The sequence below is a fragment of the Stenella coeruleoalba genome (assembly GCF_951394435.1).
Source record: "Stenella coeruleoalba genome assembly, chromosome: 1".
In the NCBI taxonomy this organism is placed as follows: domain Eukaryota; kingdom Metazoa; phylum Chordata; class Mammalia; order Artiodactyla; family Delphinidae; genus Stenella; species Stenella coeruleoalba.
The window spans coordinates 52,125,546-52,150,776 of NC_137169.1; the positions used below are offsets into that span (position 1 = coordinate 52,125,546).

The following is a 25,231-nucleotide window of genomic DNA, read 5'->3' on the forward strand; positions in this document are numbered from 1 at the left end:
AGTCTATGGTATTTTTTTATGGCAGCCTGAGCAGACTTCCACAGTCACCTTGGGGTAATTTTTAGCCTTTCTGACCCTTAGATGTCACATTTTTAAAATTATACATTAATTGTGCATTCCACGTAGAGTTTTGTGAAAATTCAATATGGTTAGAATGTAAAGCCCCCAGCACCCACCCTGGCACAGGGAAAGCTGACGTGTGCTGCTGCCTTTTCACTCCTTAGAATGGAACCTCTGTCAGCACCAGAAGTGAGGCAGGATGCATCTCCTTCATCTTTGGGACCAGGGACCCGTGATTGCCAGTAGAGACATAGAAATGTTAATATGGTGAGAACCACAGAGGTAATCTGGTAATTTTTCCCCTGGGCTCCGTCGTCTCTCCCTCCATCCTCCCATGTCCATTTTCCATAAACTGTGCCATTAATTCTCTCACTAGCTAGTGGAATGATATTTATTTATTAAGAACATACTTAGCATACTCCCAAGGAGCAAGTTAAAGCTCAGCTAACAGCTTCAGTTTCTGGTTGTGAGGAAAAATACACTGAGGAATGTATATGGAGAGTTTCTATGTATGGTATAATTTCATATTAAAAAACGATTAAACCTTATTCTGGATGAGGGAGAGAAGAAAAAAATCCCAGTGCAAAAAACAAGTTATGAACCTAGGAGCACAGTTTCTGAATGTTTATTTTGTCAGATACGCAGCTGACATGACGGGCTCTAATGGGGTGGTGATCCTCATTGAATTGCAAATGGCTGTGAGTGACTGAAATACCGCGGGGACTTAAATAAGTGGTGCATACTGTATTACTTAGGCTGCATCCTTTAGCCAAGTTGAAGGCTGCTTTTTCTCCATCCATTCCCAACACACGCATGCACACACGTAACATGCACACACATGCGCACACACATGCGTGCATCTGTCCATTCCAGAAACTCCGTGTTAGAGCCTTAATTTCCCATCTAGAACAATGCTGATGTGCCTTTCCTGACTTTGCCCCTTTGCCCTCTGCCACCAAAGTGCAGCCCCACCACACACACACACACACACACACTCTCTCCAATGCAGATAATGGTGTCTCAGATCAGTCTGCTTTGCTGCAGCATCAAGACCCAAATCAATTTATCGACTCCGTCAGAATGGCTGGTGCAGTAATTGTTACAAGAGAAGAATGGAAAGTGAGAACGTTTCCACGTGAAAAATAAAAATGACGTTTTGTTCTTTCCTGTCCCCCCCCCTTTTTTGCCTCATAGATCTTTATGTGTTTACACAGCAGAGAGCACTTTACTTAAGTTAATCAGCTCCTTCTACATTATTAATTGTGACAGGGCGCTACATGACAGGAAGAGTATTATGGGAAACATTGATCTCACTCAGATGGCGTGGACCTGAGCAGGTTTGGTATTCCTTCCCCCATCTCACTGCTTTGGGGTCCCATCAAATCACATTTCCCTGATTGACAACACAGAACACCTCCCATCAATACAATTGATTCTGTGAAAAACGACAAGGAACATTTTTCAGCTGGAGATAGATGAATTATGGTGATGGTAGAGAGAACATTTCAGAAATCTTCTTTCAGTTTAGAAACTTAAATTGGGAACTAAGGTACTATTATCATCCCAAACACAAGCCTAATTTATATCCTCAGAAAAATGCTACTATTAAAAGAAACTTACTACAAGTGAAAAATAGACTTAGTTGAAGCCAGCAGTGAACCTGAAGATATAATAGATGTTTTTAAAAGGCCATCCGCTAATTTTTTGTGGGACATTTTTGGTTAAGTGCACATCTTTGAAAGACATTTCATTAAAGTTCAACTTTCATGGCTTATACCTGTAGACCCTAACATAAATCCTATGTGAATGGACAAAAGTGAGTGGGTGTCATTTGTGACCTGGAAATAAAAGGTCAACCATTGGATTTATAGCTTTTTTAGTGAAAAGAACATAAAGATTCCTGCCAACTGGAGTCAATCCATATTTTAATGTTTCCTAGTTAAGATGATAAAATCAAAAGATTAGGATCATGCTGTTCAGTGAACGTCAAAAATTAAATGTGATGGGCTAAGTGTCATTCCCAAGGGGCAGGAGTTAATATTTTAAAAACCGTTTCTACCACTGGCAGTCAAGAAATGAATTGTCCATGATCATTAACCAAGGTAAGGAGAAATCCCACTATTACTACTAAATTTAATGATGACTATTACACTAATCAACTATATTGTTAAATTACTCTGCTGTTCTCCTTTAATGTCCCCAAACAATAATAGTGGATTGATTGCTGTCAAATAATTCTCATATACAATTGTGAACAAGTCATGATGAGGGCTCGTGGATGAAGGCTTATTTGTGGGAAAAGAAGTTGTGGCTATCTTATGGATAAGAGAAATAACATAGAACCTTACGCTGCATATAACATTCTTCTAAGACCAAGACTCTATGACACTACAGACCTGTTATTAAGTATGATTCACCAGGACAAGTTTTTTAAATACAAAAAAAAAAAAAGAACATGCATTTCGTTTCATTATCTTTTTTTCTGTTTCATATTTTTGCCATCTTTTTCTTTTCTTTGTAGCAAAAGAATCCATTTACAGGTCCTTTTTCTTCTTCAAGCTTGTAGAGCTCTGGATCCCATCTCCTTTGAATTTTTATTAAGGGAGAAGAAAGGTTATTTAAAGGTGTTTATAGGATGACTCAGACACATGGTACCCCATGCCATGTTCAAATCCATTTTAAGATGCTTGTATTTTGGGAAGTTACAGAAATTCAGAATCCTGAAGCCGATAGTTTTCTTAAAGATTGTCACGTCCACATCCCATCATTTTTCAGATATGACTTAAAGTGCATTTTGGAAAAAAGTGTGTATACTTCTGATAAAACAGCCCCTCCAAACAAGAGGGCCCAAGCTCAGGGAGTTGAAACGACTTGTGAAGCCACACAGCTAATCAGAGGCAAAGCAGGTCTGAGAGGCAGGGTTTCTGACACCAGGGAGGGAAAGCACTGGTAGTTTAATATGTGGCTTAGGATATGGGTGCACAGTTTCTATTTTACAGGGGTGTTTTATAGAAGTTCAATATCCATTAGACTGACCCAAGTGCATTGGAATCCTGAGGAACAAAAGCATATACTTCCAGAGTTCACCGTGCAGAATTTATCTTCACACACTACCACCTAGTATTGTGTGCATGTGGGTGTGGGTGTGCATGGGTGGTTTTTAAACCTGTGCTTCTGTCTGTGCTCTAGGGAAGCTTTCGGCGGCGTATTTTTCTAACTTCTGTCTTTCACAGTGCAGACAAAGGTTAAAACTCCCATCTACTTTCACAGGCAAATATTTTAAGGTACTTTTATAGGAGGCAGGGAGCAGGGAGGACCTTTGATTTAAAGTTCAACATTTACATCTGTAATTTTGCCTAATTTCTGTGCTCACATTAATTAAATTGAAATCGTTTAATTAGAATAAAAACTGAAATTGATCATTAGGATTAATTTAACCTGATAGGCTCTGTGTGCTTTTCTAGACAAATATTATGAAATGTAGTGATAATGACGCAGCAAGAGGTATAATTTCACATCTTATAATGATTTTAATATCTGCCAGTTGTTCTCTCTGGTATCTGGATAGCTCTCAATGTTGCTATTAGTTCCATCATTACCATTCAGCTAGGGCCAGACTGTATCTCTCTGCTGGCTTCTTCCCAAATATTTTTTCCTGTCAAAGTCTAAAGATGTACCAAATTCTCTTCACCCCTCCCTCCTAATAACATAATCCTTTCCCTTAACCCACCCCCACCATCTTCCAGGAACGCTCTTTGCATGGCTCTTCCCCTTGGCCTTGCATCACAATGACCTTTGTAAAACAAGAACTGCAGAATGACACTGCTTATGGAATTCTCTAGTGTTCCTCAGTTCTGGGGACAGTGATGTCAAATCTGGACTGTCCCTCTGCACCCCTTCCTGGCTGCTTGCTTTGAATAAGAACCAGGCACAGAATTAAGCTCCGTAGTAAGATAAGGCATGGTACCCACTGAATAACTCTAAGGGTGCAGGAGAGACAAGGCAGCTTCTCCAAGGGCCTAATTTGTGTTCAGGCAATTGCTTGCCCTCTTCATCCTGTGCCTTTCATGTAGCTCCATCCAACAAGCATGTTTCCAAATTGGTGGCCTCTGTTTCTAAAAGACAATTGCTGAAGGATGAGACTACGGTTTTGCCCTAAGATTCAGCATGAATGAAATAACATTAGATCTGCATCAGTCTACCAACACACTGATGAATGTAAAACTTTTTGAACTGTCAGGTCAACTATCAAATTATTTTGTCTTCAGAAGAATTCAAAGCTGCATGGATAGATGAAATCCTCAGGAAAATCTGCAAAGCATTTGAGTATCGAATTCCTCCCATCCACCATTTTGCCAGAGTTACTTAAAAAAAAAAAAATGACATTGGCAGTTATGTTTACTTTGTTTCCTGCAACAACCTTTAAGGCAGAAGTTCAAAGGATAGTGGGGAATGAGTCAAAATTGGATAGATATTTATGAGAAAGAAGAGAAACAAAAACTAACAAAGGAAAGAACATGTGATTCTCAGTAATTTGGGAATGAGTGACCAATGGTATAGTAGAGACTATCACATATGCAAATTATTATCTTTCTGCAGCTTGGCCAATTGTTCCTGGCCAAAGGCAGAGAAACTCTCAGGGCTGTGAGTCCTGATTTCATTCAGTCGTCATAAGTTAACTGCCGCCCCCAAAGAAACTAATTTTATCGTTCATTTCTACAGAATGTCATCTGTGTGGATTCTACTTTTATTCATGTCTTTATCCAATAGAAGAAACTTACTACGTTCATAGCAAAGGGTTTTATTTGGACGCATATTCACATTTAATTTGGTTTTTAAGAATCCTTAATGCGTCTAGCATTTGAGCTAGGCTAAGTTCAAGAGATTGAGAGAAAAGAGGATATAGCCAGCATACTCAGGCTGTTACTGTATTTATCCAAGAAAAGTGACTGCCCATTAAGTACCAGGCCAAGAAGCTATGTGGGCTAGCATATAGAGATGAGGTTTCTGTCTTCCCCATGTCAGAAAGGAAGACACATACATAAAAAAAGCATCACCTTTGTTTAACAGCTTAGTTTAACTTAAGTTAAAAGACAAAACGCTTCCATATTCTCATGTATTATTTCACTTCATCCTCACAACCACGGTGCTAGGAAGGTGTTCTTAATCAGAGGCACAAACTGAGACCAGATTCACGATGGACTCAGTCCATCTTCCCTGAGCCAGGTAGTTTCTTCTCTGAATCCCCACAGCAGTGCTTTCTTTTGAGCTATTTATCTGACTTATCACCTGTCACTGTGCAGGGATGCAGCTGCTGAAGCTGGAGTACTGGGCATGCCACACCCTGCAGTGCCGGGTATGCTCACCTATCAGGAAACTGCTCCAGGGCCGAGATGCTATAGAGTAACACTCAGGTGTTTGAAGCATTGGTTTATTATTGCTGTACCCACTTTCTTGCCAAACTCAAATTCACAGAGAAGTTGAGTGGCAGAGTTCTTGGTATTGTTTGTCCAGCTCTCCTTCCATTTCTGTCCACAAAGACCATCACTGCTTTCTCTGAACTCCAGGACCCTTGTTTAGCAAGGAAACTGAGTCTTAATCTCAGTCAGCCAGGAAACCAGTTCTCTCCAGATTGATTTCTATGAGCATCTCAGAAGCCCTACTTCAACCCTTCAAGCTTCTAAACCAAAAATAGCCATTCCTTCCTCTCTAGTGTAACTTTGTTGGCTGGAAAATCCCTGAGATCTTTTTGACCTCAAAAATCCCTTAGGTTTTTTCATAAACATATTAAGGAGTCCCTTCTGAGTTGGGGGCATTTATCTTCATAACACTTTTTAACTGTATTTTTCAAGTCAGAAAACCAGTTTACACAAACCCTAGGTCTTATATTTGGAGAGAATAAGTATGCATTGACCACTTTCCACAAAGAGTTGAAAATGATTTCAGAGAAATCTAAAGTCATGACTATGGAATTCTAGAATTTGCATCCAGAATCTTTTTAACTGGAATGTTACCACGAAAGCCTTATCGGGAAAATTAAGAAGATTCAGTTTTCCAGGCCTGGCCTTGTCTTTCTTCCCCTCTTTCTTTGACTTTATAGTAGATCTGAGGAAACTTTTAATACTAACTGAAGCTTGCTGTTGCCTGGCCTCTGAGTCTAAAATGCCTGAGAAAGCAGTACAGATTCCAACTGTAAAACATTCCTCCCCCAAGCCTTGGAAACTAGTGTACAGAGGCCGGTAGAGTTCAGAGGGAGCACATGTAAATGAGGCTCAGTTATAAACTCCTGAGGAGTGTTTTATTTAGTTTAAACCTGAACTTGAACTTGTAAACCTGTTCCTGGAGAACAACACAGAAAGCTGATGCAGTAGAACAGGAAGCCATATTTCAGCTCAGACAATTCACTTCTTTAAAAGAAAAGAAAGTCTTCGAGTAATTTTTTTTTTTTAACTGAACTGCCTTTAGGATAGCACAAGGTGGCATCTTTGCAAGATTTTTGTGATCGCAGAATCAGAAAGAAAGTTAATATGTGTCATTTGAATTTGCCACCATTCTTGCAAAGTGAACGATGGGATCTCCTAGCCATAGGGTGATTTAACAAGAGAAAAGCGTATTTAAAAAGCCAAAGAACACATAAACATCATCCAATCTGTAACTGGTTTCATTAAAATATAGTAAAGTGATAGGTATGGAACTGTTCCAAATCGGCACTGTGTGCACGAGTTCTGAGTTTGTTCTTAAATCTCAGTTACTAGGAGAGCACTACCAAGTAGAATTCATCTGAAAACAAAGTAAGTGATTTTGTTTGCGTGCTTGATTTTATGACACAGTCTTAAATATGTCTTCAGGAATCTTTGCTTATGAAATCACCATCTTTAAAGTCATTACTAAAAGGTAAAAATGAATTAAATTTTCTGTGTTAGAATGGTACTACCTCTCTCCCAGAAGCATAGATTCCTGACAGGGAAGCCTAGTAGCTCTGTTGATCCCATATGTTACGTTCACGTCCAAATCGTTGATAAGACCTTTGACAGAGACCCTTCATGCTGTGGGATTTCACCTTTGCACAATCCCCCAACCCAGCCCTACCAAGAAGCTTCCAACTGGAAGAATATTCAGGAAGAGTCTAATTGTTTGTAGTAGTGAATATTGCTTAGTTGTAAATTTAATCTACAAATATAGAAGGAAAAAAATCTGAACATAAAAAGCATTTGCTGTTTCAGCATTAAAAAAAAAGTACTGTCATTTGAAACTGCCAACTCCCCCATGTGGGTTTGTTTTGCAAGTCACGTCTTAACAAAGACAAGTTTTGTTGCCATAAAACCCTAAATCCTACCACATTTTCAGAAGGAGGAGGAAAGCATTGTTCACTGATCCCTAGTTTGTGCTTTCAGGGATGTCACGTAAGAACTTTGACTGGACTTGGGGAAATCATTCCATTTCTATCCAGGGCAGTTGGCTCCGATGAAACCCTAACCCCGTCGGGTGACATCTAGATCACACCAATGCCTCCCTTAATGATGCTGCTTACATTTTAGGCCAGTATTTCAAAGCTCTGTCTCTATGTTTGTTATTTCCTCCCCCCAATAATATAATAATGTTATAACAACTGGTATACTGAGGCCTGTTCTGCAGATACGTAAAGTTGTGACCCCTGATGTCACACAGACTAGAATTTAGGTCTCTGACTTTTTGCATGGTCAAGCTCCTTCTAACCTCAGTGAGGGATATGAACAGTTTTATCCCTGCCAGTATCACATCTACACAGTGAACAAGGAAAAGATGACTCCTGGACCCATACAATTGAAGAGCAGGTGTTCCCAGAAGGTAAAAGTGTAGGAACGGGATCCTCGTAGTGTAATCAGAGCAGCCAAAATCGCAGGGCAGCCAGTGATGGAGCCGAGACTTGAACCCAGGCCCCTGCCTCAGCGTCCGGTGCTGAGTTGTATCTTACTGTACTCTCGCTCTCTCCTCTCAAGAATCTGAGAACCGAGATGCTACAACCTGCTCTGCGCTCCGTCCTGATCCCGCCTCTGCGCCTCACTTGTTTGGCTCAATACACAAGCTTCCGTCCCGGCTGCCAGGCGGGTAGTTGCGGTTGCAGTTGAGTGTGCCCTCTTCCTTCCTCTTAATCCAGTGAATGGAGTGGGGAGGGCTGCTGCTTTGCATAGCCTTTGAGAGAGTGGGGGTCTGCCGTCATTCTTGTGGGGGATCGAACACAGGTGGAGAGGGAGAGAGAGAGAGAGAGAGAGAGACTGGCTGGAGGGGTGGGTGGAGGGAGGCAGGAAACTGGGACTGGAAAGGACAGAAGGAAGGACCCTGGACAGGGAACAGAGAAGGTCCGAAGCAAAGACCTGTGCTCGGGGCCTGGCAAAGAGGTTACCCGCGGGGGTGGGAATGGGTCCAGGGGGCAAGTACCATCCAGTGCCTAAAGGGCTCCTTGACTGGAAAGGTTCGTTTGGGAATTCGTTTCTGGCAAAGTAGCAGGTCTTCTGTCGTTCTCTTGCAGGAGGTCTCCGGGAGAATTTTTGAAATTACTGAACTTTTCACTTCAATGTTATTTTCTTCCTTACCAGATTTTATCTACCTGCACAATCGGAACAGTAAATCTACATGATAGATTTACTGTGAACCTGAGTCATGTTTGGGAAGAGCTTTTCGGCTCTGGGGGAAGAGCAGGAGTGGGGAAGCACTCGGTGGCGTGATTATTGTAATGTGGCCACGCTCGGCTGCGCGCCGACCTCCACTCCCACGCCTCTCTTTTTAAACCAGAAAGGTTACCTCCCTGGGCCACCATTGGGCCAGCCCCAAGTGTGACCGTCTGCACTTGTTAGACAGCAGGCATTTAATTAAAATTGGAATCTGATGTGTAGAAAACATACATTTTTTTCATTTCATAGCTCCCCAGGAAATCATACTCTCTTCCCGCCCTGTTCCCCTCAACTCTCCCTGCCGCCAAAAAAGAAAAAAAGAAAGAAAGACTAGGGGAAAGATTATTTAATGTTGAAAATCAGAAATTACAAAGGGCCAGGCTGCCTTCTTTATTTTTGCCTTTGGGGCTGACATTAGCCAATAATAAAGCCTGTATTGTATCTTCAGCCCAGAGCCAGCTTTTTTTTTTTTATGGCTAACTTCCCATACGGAAAAGGGGTCGTCCCTTTTCAGAGCATTAAAATACAGCATTTAATGAATCTGTAACTAAAATCTTTCATCTTACTTTTGTGCAATAAAAGGGGTTGCCTGGTGCCTTCTGATATTTGGCTGGACTTTGTGGAATCAAAAAACATCTTAAAGCACAAATAATAAGACACAAGGCCCAAGCTGAAAAATCAACCTCAGAACACCCTGGTCACCGCCTTTTCCGCAGCAGAGCCGTCCAGCGCACCGTCCGGGCTCCTCCCAGAGCAGACGCCGTGCCATCATAGGCAAATAGATAGGAACTCTGGACGATTTCATCGGGTCCTTGTTCCCCTAATCTCCACGCTGCACCTCAGATCTCAAGCAGCTTCCGTGGCGTGGGCTCACTTTAATGGATAATCTATTTTTCATGAAAAAGCAGGAAATAAGCTGTCTCTTTCATAAAAAGATTTACAAAATGTAATCATTGTTGAAATATTCCCTTTGAACTGCCGTGTCCACGGGGGTCTCCGCTCCCAGAGTCGTGCTTCATTAGGACCCCCTCTCAAGCGGCTCCAGAAGGGCAGGTACACTGGTGGTGCCTGGCTTTGATGTCTTGAATGAATGAAAGAAAAGCACAATAAAAAAGAGCTGTTGATCAAGCATAAAATACTCTTTAAGCTGACAGAATAGCAGCGTTAACACACCCTAAGCTGCTTTTCGTTTTTCCCTTTTTTCCTCACATTTTCCTGTGCTTTGTGTACACTGGGGGTTTGTATTTTATAAGAAGTCTCTGATCTATGTAGTATGCCATTCGCTAACAAAAACCAAAATAGGATTGTTTCTGTCCCACTTGGTTGCCTGACTACTCCCTCCCTCCACACCCTCCCCCCCCTTCCCCCCTTCCCTCCCCCCCACCCGACCCCGGATCCCCTCTCCCCCTCATCCCCAACTTCCAAGGCATGCAGTTCAGCCTTGCAAGGCAAGGGCCCAAATGCCTTTCATAAACTTGAGCCAATTCCTTTTGTGCAGTTGGTTTCGCTGCTCTGATTTTAATACCGCAATTAAAGACAGATTTTTATTTTCTCAAGAACTTTCTTCTGCAACTGGGGAAATGGAACTGACGCAACTGCTACCTTTAACTAAGAAATTATATCATTAAATGAGAGAAAGCCGCCTTGTTGATCAATGCCTTTCCAAGGGAACTGGTCCCCCGTAGGTCTCCTGTGGACCTTAAGGCCTGTACACACTTTATAGTTAGAGAACCCATCTACCCTGGCTTTCGGCTTTTCGGTACTTGTCTCTTTCCAGGCATTAGCTCATTCGGTCCCCACAAAAACTGATAAAGTTGTTATCTCCATTTCCCGGAGTCTAAAGCTGAGACGCAGGGGTGCTAACTAACTTACCTAAGATCACTTAACTAGCATGTAATGGTGTACTAGTTAAATGATGGGATTCTGTTAACTCTGACTCCAGCGTCCCACCTCTCACCACTGTGCACTCAGCCCTCCAATAAGTCGGCAGAGCAAATCTGAGTGAGCCAGAGTGCAGTTTTTAATTCGGAAGTCTTTGGTTTCACAAGGTAAAAGATTACTTGATAAAAATGTAAAGGGAAACCAGAAAAAAAGAACTTTACTTGATGGTGAGGCAGACACTAGGGCAAGTTGGAATACGGTGAAAGAGTCAGACTTTGGAACGACCGTTGGAATAATTGGATTGTGTATGTACTCTCAAGGTTTGGAGGTGCTGGATGGCTTATTGGGTAAAAAGATTAGTGTTTTCCCGTCTTGAGGTTTGAACCAAACGGAGGTCTTGGCCGGGAGCAGCACGGTCACTCTCCAGGGAGTGGTGGTTTGGACAACTCCTCTGCGCTCGTAGTAAGTAGGCCGTGGTCCATGTTACAAAACTATTGCACATGCTACGGCCGCAGTTGGCTGCAGTTGGCCCCGTCACAAGAGCTTTTCCATCAGAACTGCCTGGGGCGGCTTGTGGAGACCTGTGTCTCTCTGGGGAGAGCACCTTCACCTGGGGAGATGTGGACATGAGGCGTGAGCATGGATGTGGCACGGCTGTACCAGAAGTCACCCATCTAAATGCCTTGTTGGAGTAACCAGCACCAGGCTTTGGGAGCCTTGGAGATAACCTCATTCCTTCCATTCTTCCTTTATTCAACAGTATTTATTAAGCCTCTGGAGATGCCACATGCAAGAAGACAGTTCGTTTTCTTGAGGGAAAAAAATAGGTCATGACAGTTCAGTGACTGGGACAGAGGGAATACCCCGGGACTAAAGGCCTGGAGAAAGACCCCTTGGAAGAAGGGACTGATAATCTGAGACAGCAAAGACTAGCCAGCATTAGCAAAGCCAAGGAGAGGGGGACCCCTTCGCCAAGGCCCAGCAGAGAGAAAGTATTTGGCTTTGGGGGATCTGGAAGAAGGTTAACACCGCACGAGTGTTGAGTACCAGCAGTGAAAAGATAAGGCCGCAAAGGTAAGCAGGGCCAGTCGCTGCACATTAACATTTTAGTGGTTTCCTGTACAATAAACAAGTCTTGGTTTAGTGTTATTGAAAACAGGCTTTCTTTAATTAACAAAGTCACACAAGAAAAATGGCTGCAGAGATCAAAGCCCGTGGCTGGCAAGACCGATAACTGACACCTGGGTACAGCGTGTCACCTTTGTCAGAAGGAGCCAGTGTTAGAAACTGCTTTCCCCTCATGGAATGCAGAATGGCCCTACAGTAGTCCTCTGGGGGCCAGAGGACAGAGGCCTGCTTACTTGAAGTCACACAACTAGTCAGTGGAAAAAGTGGGACTAGGTCCCGGGTCCCTCGGACATTGGATACTCAGCCTTATCAGATGACATAAGTTTTTAAAGATCCAACTGTGAGAAGATCAGGGTAGCTGGTCTCTTGAAGGATATAGAAGTCTAAAATCCAGCGCTTTCTTTCTGCAGGGCAACTCCTTAAGAGCAGGTACCGTATTTGTTGTATTCATTATATCCCCAGAGCCTAGCATACAAAGCACACAGTAGATGCTAGTACTTGTTATGTAAGTGATGAAGTACTCCCAAATGATGTATACTAACGTGAGAAACCAGGAGTGCACTCCGAGGCCCTGTCCATTTCCATTGGATTAGAAGCGGGCAGGGGCGTCTACCAGACCTCTGGCTGATTTGCCAAGGACAACTCATTTGGGCTAAACGGTGGGCTTGAGCTCATCGAACAAGAGCAGGAAGCCAAAAATGACTAACTGGATTAGTGTGACCCAGTAGAGGTAGCATCTTCTCAAGAGAGAAGTCAAAACGTTGACTGCAACTCATGCAGTACTGGTTGGCAGCATCCTCTTCGGGGGCTGATGGAGTAGGAAGGAGTGGGAACTGGGGCCCGAGGCCTCCCTCCCTGTATTTGTGTGTTTCTGTTTTCTGTGTGTGAATGTCCTGAAATAACCCACCTTGCCTGGAGAAGAAAGCAAAGTGTCACACCCAGTTCTGGATTCCACATTAACAACCTCCTTCCGCAGTGTTCAACTTTGCCCTTGAGGCCTTTTGTTTAACTTTTTAATTTGAAAAACAGATTCTGCTGCGTCACAGTCTGTTCCGCCCTCCCCACCCCCACCCCTAGCACTCTCTCCCTTTTTTTGGTTAAAGTGAAATATAGCTATCTCAAACAGACCTGCGTTTCCTTTTGTTTCTAAAATATACATCCTGCCCTCTTAGTGAAAAGTGTAATTAAAAGCCTTTTTAAAAGTCGTTATTTGCATTAGCATGTTTGGTGTTAACTAAGAAGTTGAGTCTTCATCAACCATGTCTTAGGCACCTTCCTGACCAAATTTTGGAAAGTAACCTCAGTTTCCTAATTGCTCTCCCTACAACATAGGAAAGGAAAGAGACTGCTTTCAAAGCTACCAAGAGCCATTTCAGGCTTCCTGCTTACGATGCAGCCGGATAGATGTTGTTTATGGTTCATAAAACCTGACTACTGTGAGTATTCCAGAATCCTGGCAGAATGGGATTCGAACTTTCATGGAGCTGTAAATTAAGGGGCGGGAAGTGTGATAAAACTCCTTAGAGAAAGGTGAAAAAAAAAAAAAGTCACGCTGCAATGGTTAAATGAAATTTTATAAGCACATTCAGTGTGGAGCTGTTTTGCATTACATGAGTTGAATACCTTAGAGACGCCACATCTGCAGGCACTTTATTAAATCCTTAGTCAGCACTTTCCAACCTGATGAGATTACTTCTTCATTTGACTGGAGAAGAGGAAAGCTGAGCTCTGGTCCTGGACTGCAGATTTCTTTTGATGTTTCACCTTGAACACTGAGAGAGGACAATTACCCCCCCCTTCCAGCCCCCTCCCCTCCTCCTTTAGCACATCCCAAACTGTAGAAATTGTGAATGTAACAGAGTAATTTTACTTAACTCGAGCCCCCGTGGGAGTGTGGATTTATGGACCTCCAAAACTACTATAGCTGAGAGTCCGCAAGGAAAAAAAAAACAGATCAAAGCTCTGTGTTTACTTCCTTAATGTAAATGTATCAAGATAACATCATCTGATATTGTATTGTAATATTGGAACTCACTGCAGATAAGGGACAGAGATTCCTTTGTAGTCCATCTGGATACAGGAGGTTAGATTGAAGGGCTATAAAATATGAAGGCAGAAACCATAAGAAACCTAAGCTTATGTCAGTAAATATCTGAAGACAATTTTTTGACTCTCCATAAATGAATTTTGTTTAATGTGGCAACACTTTCCCAGTGATTTTCTCCTCAACCCCACCAATTTAACAATCTCAGATTTCTTTAATATTTTTCTTGTACGTTCCAAGAAGAAAATGCCCAGAATTATTCGTCAAGTAATGTTTTGAAACTTGCACTCTGCTTGAATAATAGATTTTATAATAAAACATCACAAGAGAAAAATGGGCTTTTCCAAACATTATCTTGTTCACTGGACGCCATTCGTAGTTCATGGAAGTTTTTAGAAGTCGAGTGGCTTACACACGTGCGACGATCACGCTCGTCCGTAACGGACTTAGGAGGGTCTTCAGCCACAAACTGATCATGAGAACATTCGTTGAAATGGATGGATTTTTTTTTAGCATTATAATGGTTTATCTGCCATCTCTACAAATAAATTATTTAATCAAAGAGCCCTCATTCAAAAAAAAAAAAAAAAAAATCCCTGTGTGGTTCCCCTAACCGGCTGACTTCCCATTCTGGAAAGCTTTGGTCAAGTAGCCGGGTTAATTGTCATGAAGATTAGTGTAATGTGGAAATAAGGACTAATGGTCAAATTATAGGAGTGAAAAAGTTTGAGAATAGGTTTTGGTTTGGGCCTGAAAGGGTTAATTAAGTTTTTTTCACGGGTTCTTAAAGACCCCTAACCCAGGCCTTCAGGAGCCATATTGACACCCCACCCCAGGGCAACTCGCTCCTCTGGTGACATGTTGCTGGTCAGAGCACAATAGCCTTCTGTGTCTGCAAATCATTGCTAAAATCATCCCAAGGAAAAAAAAAAGTTTGAAAGCTTTAACGTTAGACAAAAGCCCAAGAGCTGCAGTGCGCGGCTCCAAAACTAGGAGTCAGCAACTTCTATTGATTAAAAACTAACCTTTAAAGTAACTCTGAGAGTGTGTGGTTAGCATTTAAATTTAAACATGTCATGAGTTGATTTGTGTTACTGAATACCAACTCAGAAGGAGTAACATTCACATCGCATTTTTTTTATAATTCCCTTAAGCAGCTAAAGTATTTCATGAAATGTCAATAGGGCAAAAAGAAAAAGGGGCGGGGGGGGGGGTGGTGGCCAAGGCTGGGCCTGTAGTTTTCTTTCCCATGCAAATATTCACCCCCCAAAAGAAAAGTGTGGAGAGTGAAACACAATAATTAGTCCTTTGTCTAACTTTCCCAAGTGCCAGAGAAAGACAGATTAATTAAATATACAACAGTGTTGGTTTTTGGAGTGGGGGTCTTGCTTGCTGTGTAGGTCATAAATTAGGCAGAATAAATACTTCAATGTGTTTGCAGTGAGCCTGCTACGTCAGAGCCACTGGAAGGTTGGTGGGAGGAGAACGGAGGGTTTCTTGCTAATGATAGTCACGTCTGGGTCTGTCTGGTTGCTCGTAGCAACCAGACATGATGTAACACCAGGATGAACTTGAACTTGGGGGACTTGAAAAGAGAACAATAGACCAGAGCAATCAATAAAGCCTATTTCAGTGAAGGATTACAGAGCTGCTCTGGGGTAACCTTGTCGGCAAGGCACACACTGAATAGTAAGATGTGTGAAGAAACTTTTTTTTTCCTTTGCTTTGCTTTTTTAGAGAAGCATAGAGGCACTGCAGATTTTTGTAGTGCACCAAGGTTGTGTCCAGAAACTGTGTATGGAAAACTGCTCCCTCTGCTGACTCACTGGGTCCCAGGTGCTTGCTTCGAGAACTACGACACAGTGTCAGATTTAAGAAGTCTGGAATTTCACAACTGACTTAGAAAGTGTGAGAACAGAAATTGTAAGCATTATTCGCCGCACCCAAAGTTTGAGACTTTTGTTAGAGGGGGACTCGGCTCTAACTAGGATCCACGTCAGCTCACCGGGAGGCCCACTAGAAATAACAGTTTGGAGTCTGCCCTCCCCGCGCCTCTCTTCCCCCTTCTTTCTTTTGTCCAGTTCGATTTAGGCCGTGTGTATTTGCCAGGATGATTTCCTTTCAGTACACAAGAGGCTTTATTGTGTTCCTCAAAGCATGTGGTCAAAGAATAACATCTAAAAGTATACAGGATGAGTAGTTTTTCGGTTTAGGCTTAGGTTTTTTTCAAGTCCTCTGGAGATCAAAGGTAGCTTGTGTGACCAGGAAATCTTATCCCAACCTCCATGTAGCTATCACTTCGCCATTTATCCTGGGATCAAACGAGTCCCTGCTTTACCTAATTGAATCTCTTGGACACGGATGAGCCTTCATCTGACTGAATCAACCCAAATGGAACCCTTTCTGATGCTGTCAACTCAGAGATTTCGGAAGCATTCACTTTTGCTAGAGGTTGATGATTTTTCTGTGAATAATGATAAATGTGGTGAATTTGGTAGGGTATTTCTGGAGAAAAGTTGTCAAAAGCCACATACTTTATTTCACTTGTGAAACTGACTCTGATATTAGACCATAATTGGTCACTTTGTTTAGCTAACATAGAAGAAGTACCAGCATATAGAATGACGTATCATCAGACTATTGCCCAAAGCTAATCACCTAAGGATTTATGAAGGGAAAAGGTAACTGGGCCCAGCAGGTATATGGAAGGGTCTAAATAAATGTCGCATGAACGGAAGCGTGAACGAGGGCTATGCAGGTGACCTCATTTTTTTTCCTTTGGACATCACAGTAGCTAATAGGATGAGATCTTGATACCACATGATTATTTTATGTCATTTTTGAAAACATTATCTTAGAAAGATTGAGCTTGAGAGGAGCATTTTACATCATAAAATCTACCTCATGTACATCTAAGGAAATTGAGTAGAAGAGAGATGCTGTGACTTGTCCTAAATCACCCAGGATTCTTGGTACAGCACTTTTTCTACTATAGCTCCATTTACTCTTATATCACTGCTGATCATCTGTGCCTGTTACAAGAATGTGGCAATAACGTCTCATTGAAAAGGAGACGTTGTGAAATTCATCAGAGAAGACACTCATCATGACGCAGAACCTCTCCCCTCGCCCATTCTCCACTCATTCAACTTTTCTTTGTTGAGAACCTTCTATTCCAGACACTGTGCTAGGTGCTGAGGGTTCAATCAAAAACCAGATGATGAAGCTTCCTGCCATCCTATAGCTGCCCTCTCCAGACTGCAAAACCCATATATGTATTTCAAGTGGACATAAATACTTTATTTTGTAAGATACACTCAAAACATTGGCAAACCCCAACAAAGGCATTGAATTTCAATTTCAGAAGAGTGAGATCACTTTCAGTGTCTCAAGATTTACTGTTTGTCATTCCTTTACTTTTCCCAGTGAATCCCCTCTTCGTCCCTAACGTAGATCTTGATTTCACCGTTGGAAGGGCAACTTTTAAAATGTGTTACTTTCCAAATTGTGCCTCTAATTGCACTTTTCCTTTTGTCTTCCAGTCCTGGTACCTGGGATAAAAGTCACAGCGTCCCACCATCCACCAGACAGACCACCTGACCCCTTCTCAACTCTGTAACATGGACGCATCCTCAACCCAGCGCAGTTACAACTTCACTGTCACTGGAAGGGGAGAATCAAATCAACTTGTACATGGAAACAGCGAGCATTATGGTCCAACAGCAAAGGCCATAACCTTTTGGGATTTTTTTTTTTAATACTTTAGGGACTGTTGTAATTTTCTCATATGGTGCTGGAAATGGTTGGGCTTTGTAACATTTGAAGTGTTTTCCGTGGTAGCGTGAGCATTAGGCAGTGTGGCTGGAGAAGGTCTACCCTTGCTCACTGACTTCCCGTTGTGACACACTTTCTTTACGGAGCCCGGCTGTTTCACAGTATTTCATGAATTTACCCACACAGGTGTGAGCCTCCTTGAGCAGTCAGGAGACACATGGAGAACTAAGTCTTTTGTAGTAGCTGAGATCTGCAATATCTAACTTACGGGACAGTCAAAGGGCAATGTTTTTCTGTAACATATTGGAAAAAGAAAACGCAGTTATGTTCCTTTTTTATTTTTTCTTTTAGTTTGGTTTGGTTCAGCAGTCAGCAGTAAACTAGATAACATGGCCCGGAAGGACAGTGAATCCACTCACGTTGCAGAATAATTCCGAAAATGGCAAACTACTACTACTACTATTCAGTTTTTTAAAAGTTTTGAAATGCTGCACTTACATTTAAAAAAAAAAAAAAACATTTTTTCAACAATTTCAACAATGACACACAAATTCACATGGAAATGGGGAAGATGGTCTGTTTTGACAGAAACTGACAGGAATCAATCAAAACAATCGAATTTTGAATTGAGTAAAGTGCAATTTCATTGGATAGCTAAATATCTTTGTAAGATAGAGATTGTTGAAAATTCTATTTTTGTTTTTCAAGTCCTTCCACCCCAGGACTCTAAATTATTGGGGTAAAAAACAGCCTTGCAAGAAAAAGGGGAGCTATTTTTGCTTTTTATGTTTTTTATTGTTAAACTTGTATCCCTTTAAAAACTGAAGGAAAATTTAAAAAAAAAAACAAAAAAACAAATCTAATGGTGCTTTTACCACAATATGTTAACTACATTAAATGCTAATTAATTATTTTCTGTTATCAAAGCACATAACTAAAATGAAATCATGGTATCTGTTAATTTTATAAGCTAGAAGTCACTATAATGGATTATGCCAATTCTGAAAATTTTTACATGTATCAGGCAACATAGGATTTATCAGTTATCAGACACTTCATTGTTCCAGAGATTGTCCAGAAATTTTAAAGACCTTTGCGCCCCTGAACTGGGCTATGGGAAAATAATATTAATAATAATAATGAAACCAATACTGACACAAATGCTGGTGCCCATTCAGATCAAGGGTACTTGTTAGGGAAAAAAAAAAGTTTGCACCCCCAAATGTCCTGTATCTTATGTAAAAAAAAAAAACCACAAAAAACAAACAAAAAAAGAACAAAAAAAAGTGCAAGTGATTTTTCTACCAGACAGCGAAGCACCCCTTTGCTTCCCATGCAACTTCAAGAAGGTTTCCTATACTATACATATATATACGTTCTGGTTGGCAAGCCCTGCTGATCAGAGAAAGTCTCTGCATGTTCTAGTGTTAGTAACTAATTTTTATATAGCTAATGTAGGATAAAGTAGAGTGCATTAAGACACAATATTGTAATCCCTACTCTAGGCACTTGCCTTTAAACTATGTTTTTCAGCCCTTCAGAAGGGTTCTACTACTGTCCTATACAATCAAGTAACTGAAATTCTTGGGAAGACACTTTGCTCCTCATCTTTCCCCCCCGAAACGATGTTGTTTTGTTTTGTTTTTTTTCCTTAATTTGCACGAAAACAAAAATTCCATATCAATGTGCCTTGCCCTGGATAGCGATTATTTGTGGAATTGTTGCACATGCTCCTCTATTGAAAGGGGTTTTTCCCTAGTCAAGCATTTGGAGACACTTTTTGTAAATGTGACTTTTATGTCAGCCATTGTCAGTTTCAACATCTAGAACTAAATAGAGAGTTAGTTGTTCCGCAGATAGGAGTAGTCTTTATTGTCCTCTGTGGTCAGTGGCAGTGCTATTCTGAGATCTGTAGATGCTTAGAATATCAGTATTTTGGATGTTGCTGCATTTTACAATTTATTTGGAGTCTTCCTTTATTCCCCTCCCCGCCCCCAGATATATGAAAATATGCAATACCTGCTTATATCGTGTAGAAAAGCTTAGCTATGATTAATTTTTCTTTTATTTTTTTTATTTGACCAAAGTCGGTGCTGCACTTGACGCAGTGTGTTTTAGGTGTCTGTCTTTGTACTTTATTTGTGATTTTTGAATGCACGTGCGCAGGAAGGGCTCCTCTTAGAGAAGCAGTCAAACTGTGAAGCACTAAGCTGACCCTGCTTCAAGCAATTTTGTTTTTACAACTGTTCCTTTCACAAGCAAGCCTTAAAAAAAAAAAAAGACAACTTCCCTTTTCTTCAGCTCCCACACCCCATTTTTCTTAGCAGACTGCAGTCAATCCACATTCAATACAAAGTATATAATGCCCATTTTTATATGCACGTTTTTAAACTTCCAAGTTCTGAAAATTGTTTACTGGTTATCTCTATTTAAGGAAAAAAAAATAAAATAAAACATTTTGGATTTTCATATGTGTCTGATAAGTGGTTGAATAGTCGTTTGGCGCTGTTGTATGGTGTGATTGTCAGTATATGGTGTCACTTCCTCTAGCCAGCCAGCATACTTTGCCTTCCCCTATAGCACTTAGCTGGGCATTACTTTATTATGACATATGTGCACTAAAAAAAGAAAAAAGAAAAAAAAAAAGAAAAAAAATAGCAGCTTTCAGTGCTTCACAGTGAAGGGAAAAAAGCCTAGACAAACATTTTGTCAGAACCTTGCGATAAGCCAAGGTATTACCAGTAAATTGGTTGTATATACAATAAAATTGCACCCTTTTTTTAAAACAAAACAAACTAAGCAATAGTTTGGGCAGTTTTAGTTGTTTTTAGTGAGCATGTTGTAGTCATGACTGCAAAGAGAGAGATTAACTGCCCACTCAGAAGATATGTAATTTGTATTGTTGTATAGTTTTATTGATTACACTGATTTATTCTACCCTATTTTATAATGCAGGACTTTTGTAATGTTGTTTAAATGAGGAAAAATTTCTGTCAAATTAGCCTAGTGAAATTTCTGATTGTTCATTATAAAGGCAGCGTTCATAGAATGGCTTTTCTTTCTTTCCTGCCCCCCCTCCCTTTGGGAACTGGATTTAAGTTTAAAACTTTCCTGTTTCCTTTTTTTTTTTTTGTAAGTATTTAAATACAGTTATTTTTTCTCTCTCTCAATGGTATAGCATATTCCTATGCTTGAGAAGTATAGGTCTACTGAAAAACCATTGTAAATGGACGTTACAGGTATGCTGTATTTTTGAAGGTATTTTGTTGTATTAAGTTTGATGAAGCTAAAATTAGGGAACTCTGAACAGATTTGCAGGAAAAAAATGTTTTAAAGGCTTTAAAACATTAGGGAGGCAGTCTAGGGTGATAACGAACAGGGGTTAAGTATTAAACACACTAAGTTATATTTTTGTTCATGTTTCATTGTCCAGAAAGCAGCAGGAAACTGTAGTTCAGTTGTGATCAAGCAGGAAAAAAGAAACACCAACAATATGAGTGTTTAACCTTTTTAGACTCAAAGTCAAGCGAAGATTTTTGAGGAAGACTTTGCTACCTGGGGTGTGTAGACTGACAGACTGAGGGCCATCCGTGTTTGGAGGCCCAGCCCTTGATTCTGAGACCCATTTGAATTTTTTCTCTCCCGTCAAATGGCATTAACAATATTGGCAAAGATAAGTCCCTCAAATAACTCTCCATTTTCTTCTTTGGGAACTGAAGTCAGAGGCACAAACATTAAATCATATCATTTTTCTGTATACTTTTTTTTTTTTCTAGCCCATCCCCTTGCCACTAAAACGCTCCTTGTCTGATTATTCATGGGCAGAGGACCTCTTTCCAATGCCGCTCTATCCATCCCACAGTCGTTTTCTTTCCTTTGAGGTTTGAACTAACTTTTCTGTTTCTTCACACCCTGGCATGACAGCTCCTCCCTGCCCCACAGTCAGGCGTGGGCTACGGGCAAGCCAAGGCACACTTCCCAAAGCTTATATTCTTCATACTCTGACCGGTGAAGTGTAAAGGAACCCAGACTTCCCAGAGTCACAGTATTCAGGCAGCCCATCAGAAGATGCAAAACCCATCTCAAAAAGTTTGTCTTTCACTTTTCGAACCCTTATCCTCATAGGCTTTGAACTCTGTAGTTACAGTGTCATAAAGTATTTATGAAATCTGGATTAAGAAAAAAAATTTTTTTCCTTGTGATTGTTTTTTTTGGGGGGAGGGAGTTTCTAAGAATGTCATTTAATGTACTTGGCATCATATCTGTTTGTCCCTAGTGGTGGTGGTCTCTCTCTCTCTCTCTCATTCTCTTTCTCTCTTTCTTTCTTTCTTTCTTTTTTTCCTGGTAGCAGGCCTCCATAGAACAAATTTAAAACACAACTGGCATGGTAATGTACGGAGAGCTTCAGTGGCACCTCACCACCCACGCTCCGAGATCTGTCCTAAGACATAAGACAGTCTCAGAAAGCTGCACTGCCCCCCAGCACAGCTTTCATTCAAATCAGCTTCCAAGGCCAATCTCGTCCTGAAGTCAATGCATGTATTTACTGTTTGACAGTAAACCCGCTCTGCCTTCTCCACGTCCAAGGCTGTGCATTCGTCTAATTAGTGTCGTGTATGTTTTCCTTTTATTTTTTCCAATAAAAAAGCAGTGGGATGAAAATTGCTTTGATATATAGCAGGTAACATTGAAGCTATTCCATAGCACTTAACTGTAGTGAATACTGTGTCACCAATTCTGAAATCAATTTAATGTTTAATGCAAATCCATTACATGGTGCTATTACAGGCTGACAAAATGATTTACACAAATGTGACAACTTGGGCTCAATTCACTCTGCTTTCCAACAGTGTAAATGCATAGCAGTGTTTATCTGCATGAGAACTATGCACTAATCTATCTGAAGAAAAACTATATCAACTTTGGTATCTACTTTCCGTTTACTTCAATCCTTGCCTTTTTGGTCATTGTTATAATGCCAGCTTTAGGACAGAAAGGATTATAAGAAAACCAGCATAATACCTGATATATTAAAATGTAGTGCCTGTGAAATCTGTATTATATTGCTCTTCTGAAGTAAGATTTTTCTACACCGGTAGCCTTCGCTGTCTGTCAGTCAGGACCTTCTGGTATAGGTGATGTAAAATAACCGTACAATATTAATGCATGCTATTCCATAATGCTTAGTGAACTGTATGAATATTACTCAAAATTATGTTAGTCTTTTTTTCTGACTTGGTTCTTGTCAGCTAGGTTTAAAGGTATTTCACTGAGAATGCAAATTCTGTCTTTTCTTGGTTTCGGCTGTTTTCAGTATTTTGGAGGTATACATTTACTTAATTCAGTATTACTTGTGTTTTTGTTTTCGTTTTTGTTTTTTGTTTTCTTTTTCCTAGGGGACAAGCATGGGTGTTTGATTTCAGAAATCAGTCCCTGGCAAGACTTTTGTCTCAAAACGACCATTTGAATTTCAAGAACTCTGCTCTGAAGACACCGAGGACATTTCCAAATGAGGGACATTTTCCTTCACCCTCGACTGAAGCTTTGCTGATCCTGAAACGTTTTCTTAATGGACAGTGTTCAGCCAGGTACCCATGCTTGATCCGTCTTCACACCAGACTTCCTCATATTAAAAGAAAAAAAAAAAAACGAAAAAAAATCTTTATGAGATCACGTGGCTATTTAGTTTCATGCACAGTTGCAATATTTTCTTCAAAAATAAAACTCTGTACAAACTTTGGGCCCGATTCATAAGAAAAAGAAATTGGCTATTAACACGGGATTTTTAAAATACAACTATTTTTTTTTTTCGGTCTAAATTTGAAATGACTTGCTTCCCAAATGAAATGTTTCATCTCATTTTTTTTTTTTTCCTAAGCCAGCACTGATCTGCCTTTTATGCCCCAAAGGGTTACATAATCAAATTAGGCGGCCGGGGAAATGGGGAGCAGATACCAGAAATGCTCAGAAAGATAAGGGGGGACCACCTGCCCTTGAGCATGGTAATGGGGGAGGCAGCAGCATGTGGGGGTCAGGACCTTGCCTGTGTGCCATGCATCATGAATTTCCACTTGTGGACTCCTGAATCTATTTAATTAAAAAAACACAATTTCCGAAGTATGTCTGGACCACAAGCATATGTGGTAGAAGTGCCACCTCTAATCCAACCAGAGCACCTTCAGGGTGGAAAATACTCCCCAGCGTGTGCGATGTGAACTTGTGTCTCTCCACGGTGGTTTCAAGGACAAATGGTGTCCAATGAATGGGGCTATTTTTCCTGCTGTTTTTATGCTCAGCTTCTTAAAATAACACAAGCTTTCTTCCCTTTTTGATTCTATTTGTGTTACTCTTATTTTTTTAATTTTTTTTAGTAATAGTCTATAATTTAGCACTTTTTTTTTCAAACATCTCAACCGAAGGCCACAAGGCCACTGGCTACGTTGGGATGGAGGCTTGAGAGAGCTGCCTTTCTCCCTGGTCTCCGACTGCCTTTCTGCACTGCAGAGGCATTTGGTAGCATCACCACTGAGGTACTAGCTAGACCCAGAGCTGGAGCTTTAGCAGATTCTAGGAGGTCCTTAAGGAAGACTTTCAAAGGCAAATACACGACCCCCTCCCCTACTGCCCTGACCTTTGACCGGAACATAGTTCACCGGGGGCTTTTCCCACCACCCTTAGAAATCTGTCTGCTCAAGATACCTCGGTTTTTTTTTCATTTCAAATTGTGCGGGGAGGGGATTAAACACTTCCAGTGATGAGAGAGCTGTTGTGACACTAAACACCCCCGTGTTAATAAGTTGGCTTGACATTTGTTTTTTATGAGCCGGGCCCCCTGTGCCTCTAGTATACTTGTATTGACTCTCATAGATACCCTTTTAGTTTGACTGTGTTCTGTGAAAATTTGTAATTGGTTGAGAATCACTGTGGGCGTCCATTCTTATTCAACTAAATCTCCACAGGTTTTTTGAGCTGGTGTGGATTAGTTTAACTCTTGTATTCAACCATTAGTGCTACCACCTTCTCACATTACAATACAATTACTGGAAGCAAGTACTGCATTTCCTATGCAACAAAAAAGGAAAATAAAAAATTGCTAATGCTATGGAAGCTGTGTCATCATTTGCTTTAAATCATACCTGGGTGGCGGTGTTTGAGTGACAGTTACGGATGTGGATTGGAGTTTCCGCGGAAGACAGACGGTCTCTCTGCACCATGGCGTTTGCATGATCCTTGATGGATGTCAGACACCTTGTGCCCTTCACAGGGTTCTCATGGGCCATATTGGCTTTTTTACCTACTTAGGCAGATGCAAAACTTCACACTCACATAGTGCTTACTATGGGCCTGATACTGTTCTAAGTGCTTTAGATATTGCATCCGTTCGGGCCCCAGGCAGGCACCAGGAAAAGGGTCTAATAGGTTTTCCAACACAAGTATAGCCACCACCTCTGAAGTTAGGGAAACAAAAGTGAAAGGTCGGGTTACTAGAACCTAGGAGCTCCAAGGAGGGACCTCCCACAGATGATGTTTGGATCTTTACCATGAAGGTCGGGGACACCACATGGCTCGTACTCAGACCTCTCAGAGGACGTGGGCAGCTGGTGACCGGCGAGGGGTTCACAGCCAAGGGTATCAGCACTTCTGAGGCAGTAAAGCCTGACTGGTGCTGGGAGAATTGAAAGGAGCTGGGGCT

General features: G+C 41.1%; 1 protein-coding gene across 5 annotated transcripts in view; it reads left to right on the top strand.

Moving 5' to 3' along the window:
• The window catches only part of NFIA (nuclear factor I A), a gene marked incomplete at its 3' end in the record, with an annotated part of 398,017 nt that extends 373,383 nt beyond the window's left edge, over positions 1-24,634 (top strand). For all 5 annotated transcript variants that reach the window (XM_079919085.1, XM_079919086.1, XM_079919088.1 and 2 more), the window contains one exon: positions 17,307-24,634. In XM_079919085.1, the coding sequence (XP_079775211.1) occupies positions 17,307-17,324 (18 nt within the window). The remainder of the gene's footprint in view (positions 1-17,306) is intronic.
• Between the last annotated feature and the right edge of the window lie 597 nt (positions 24,635-25,231).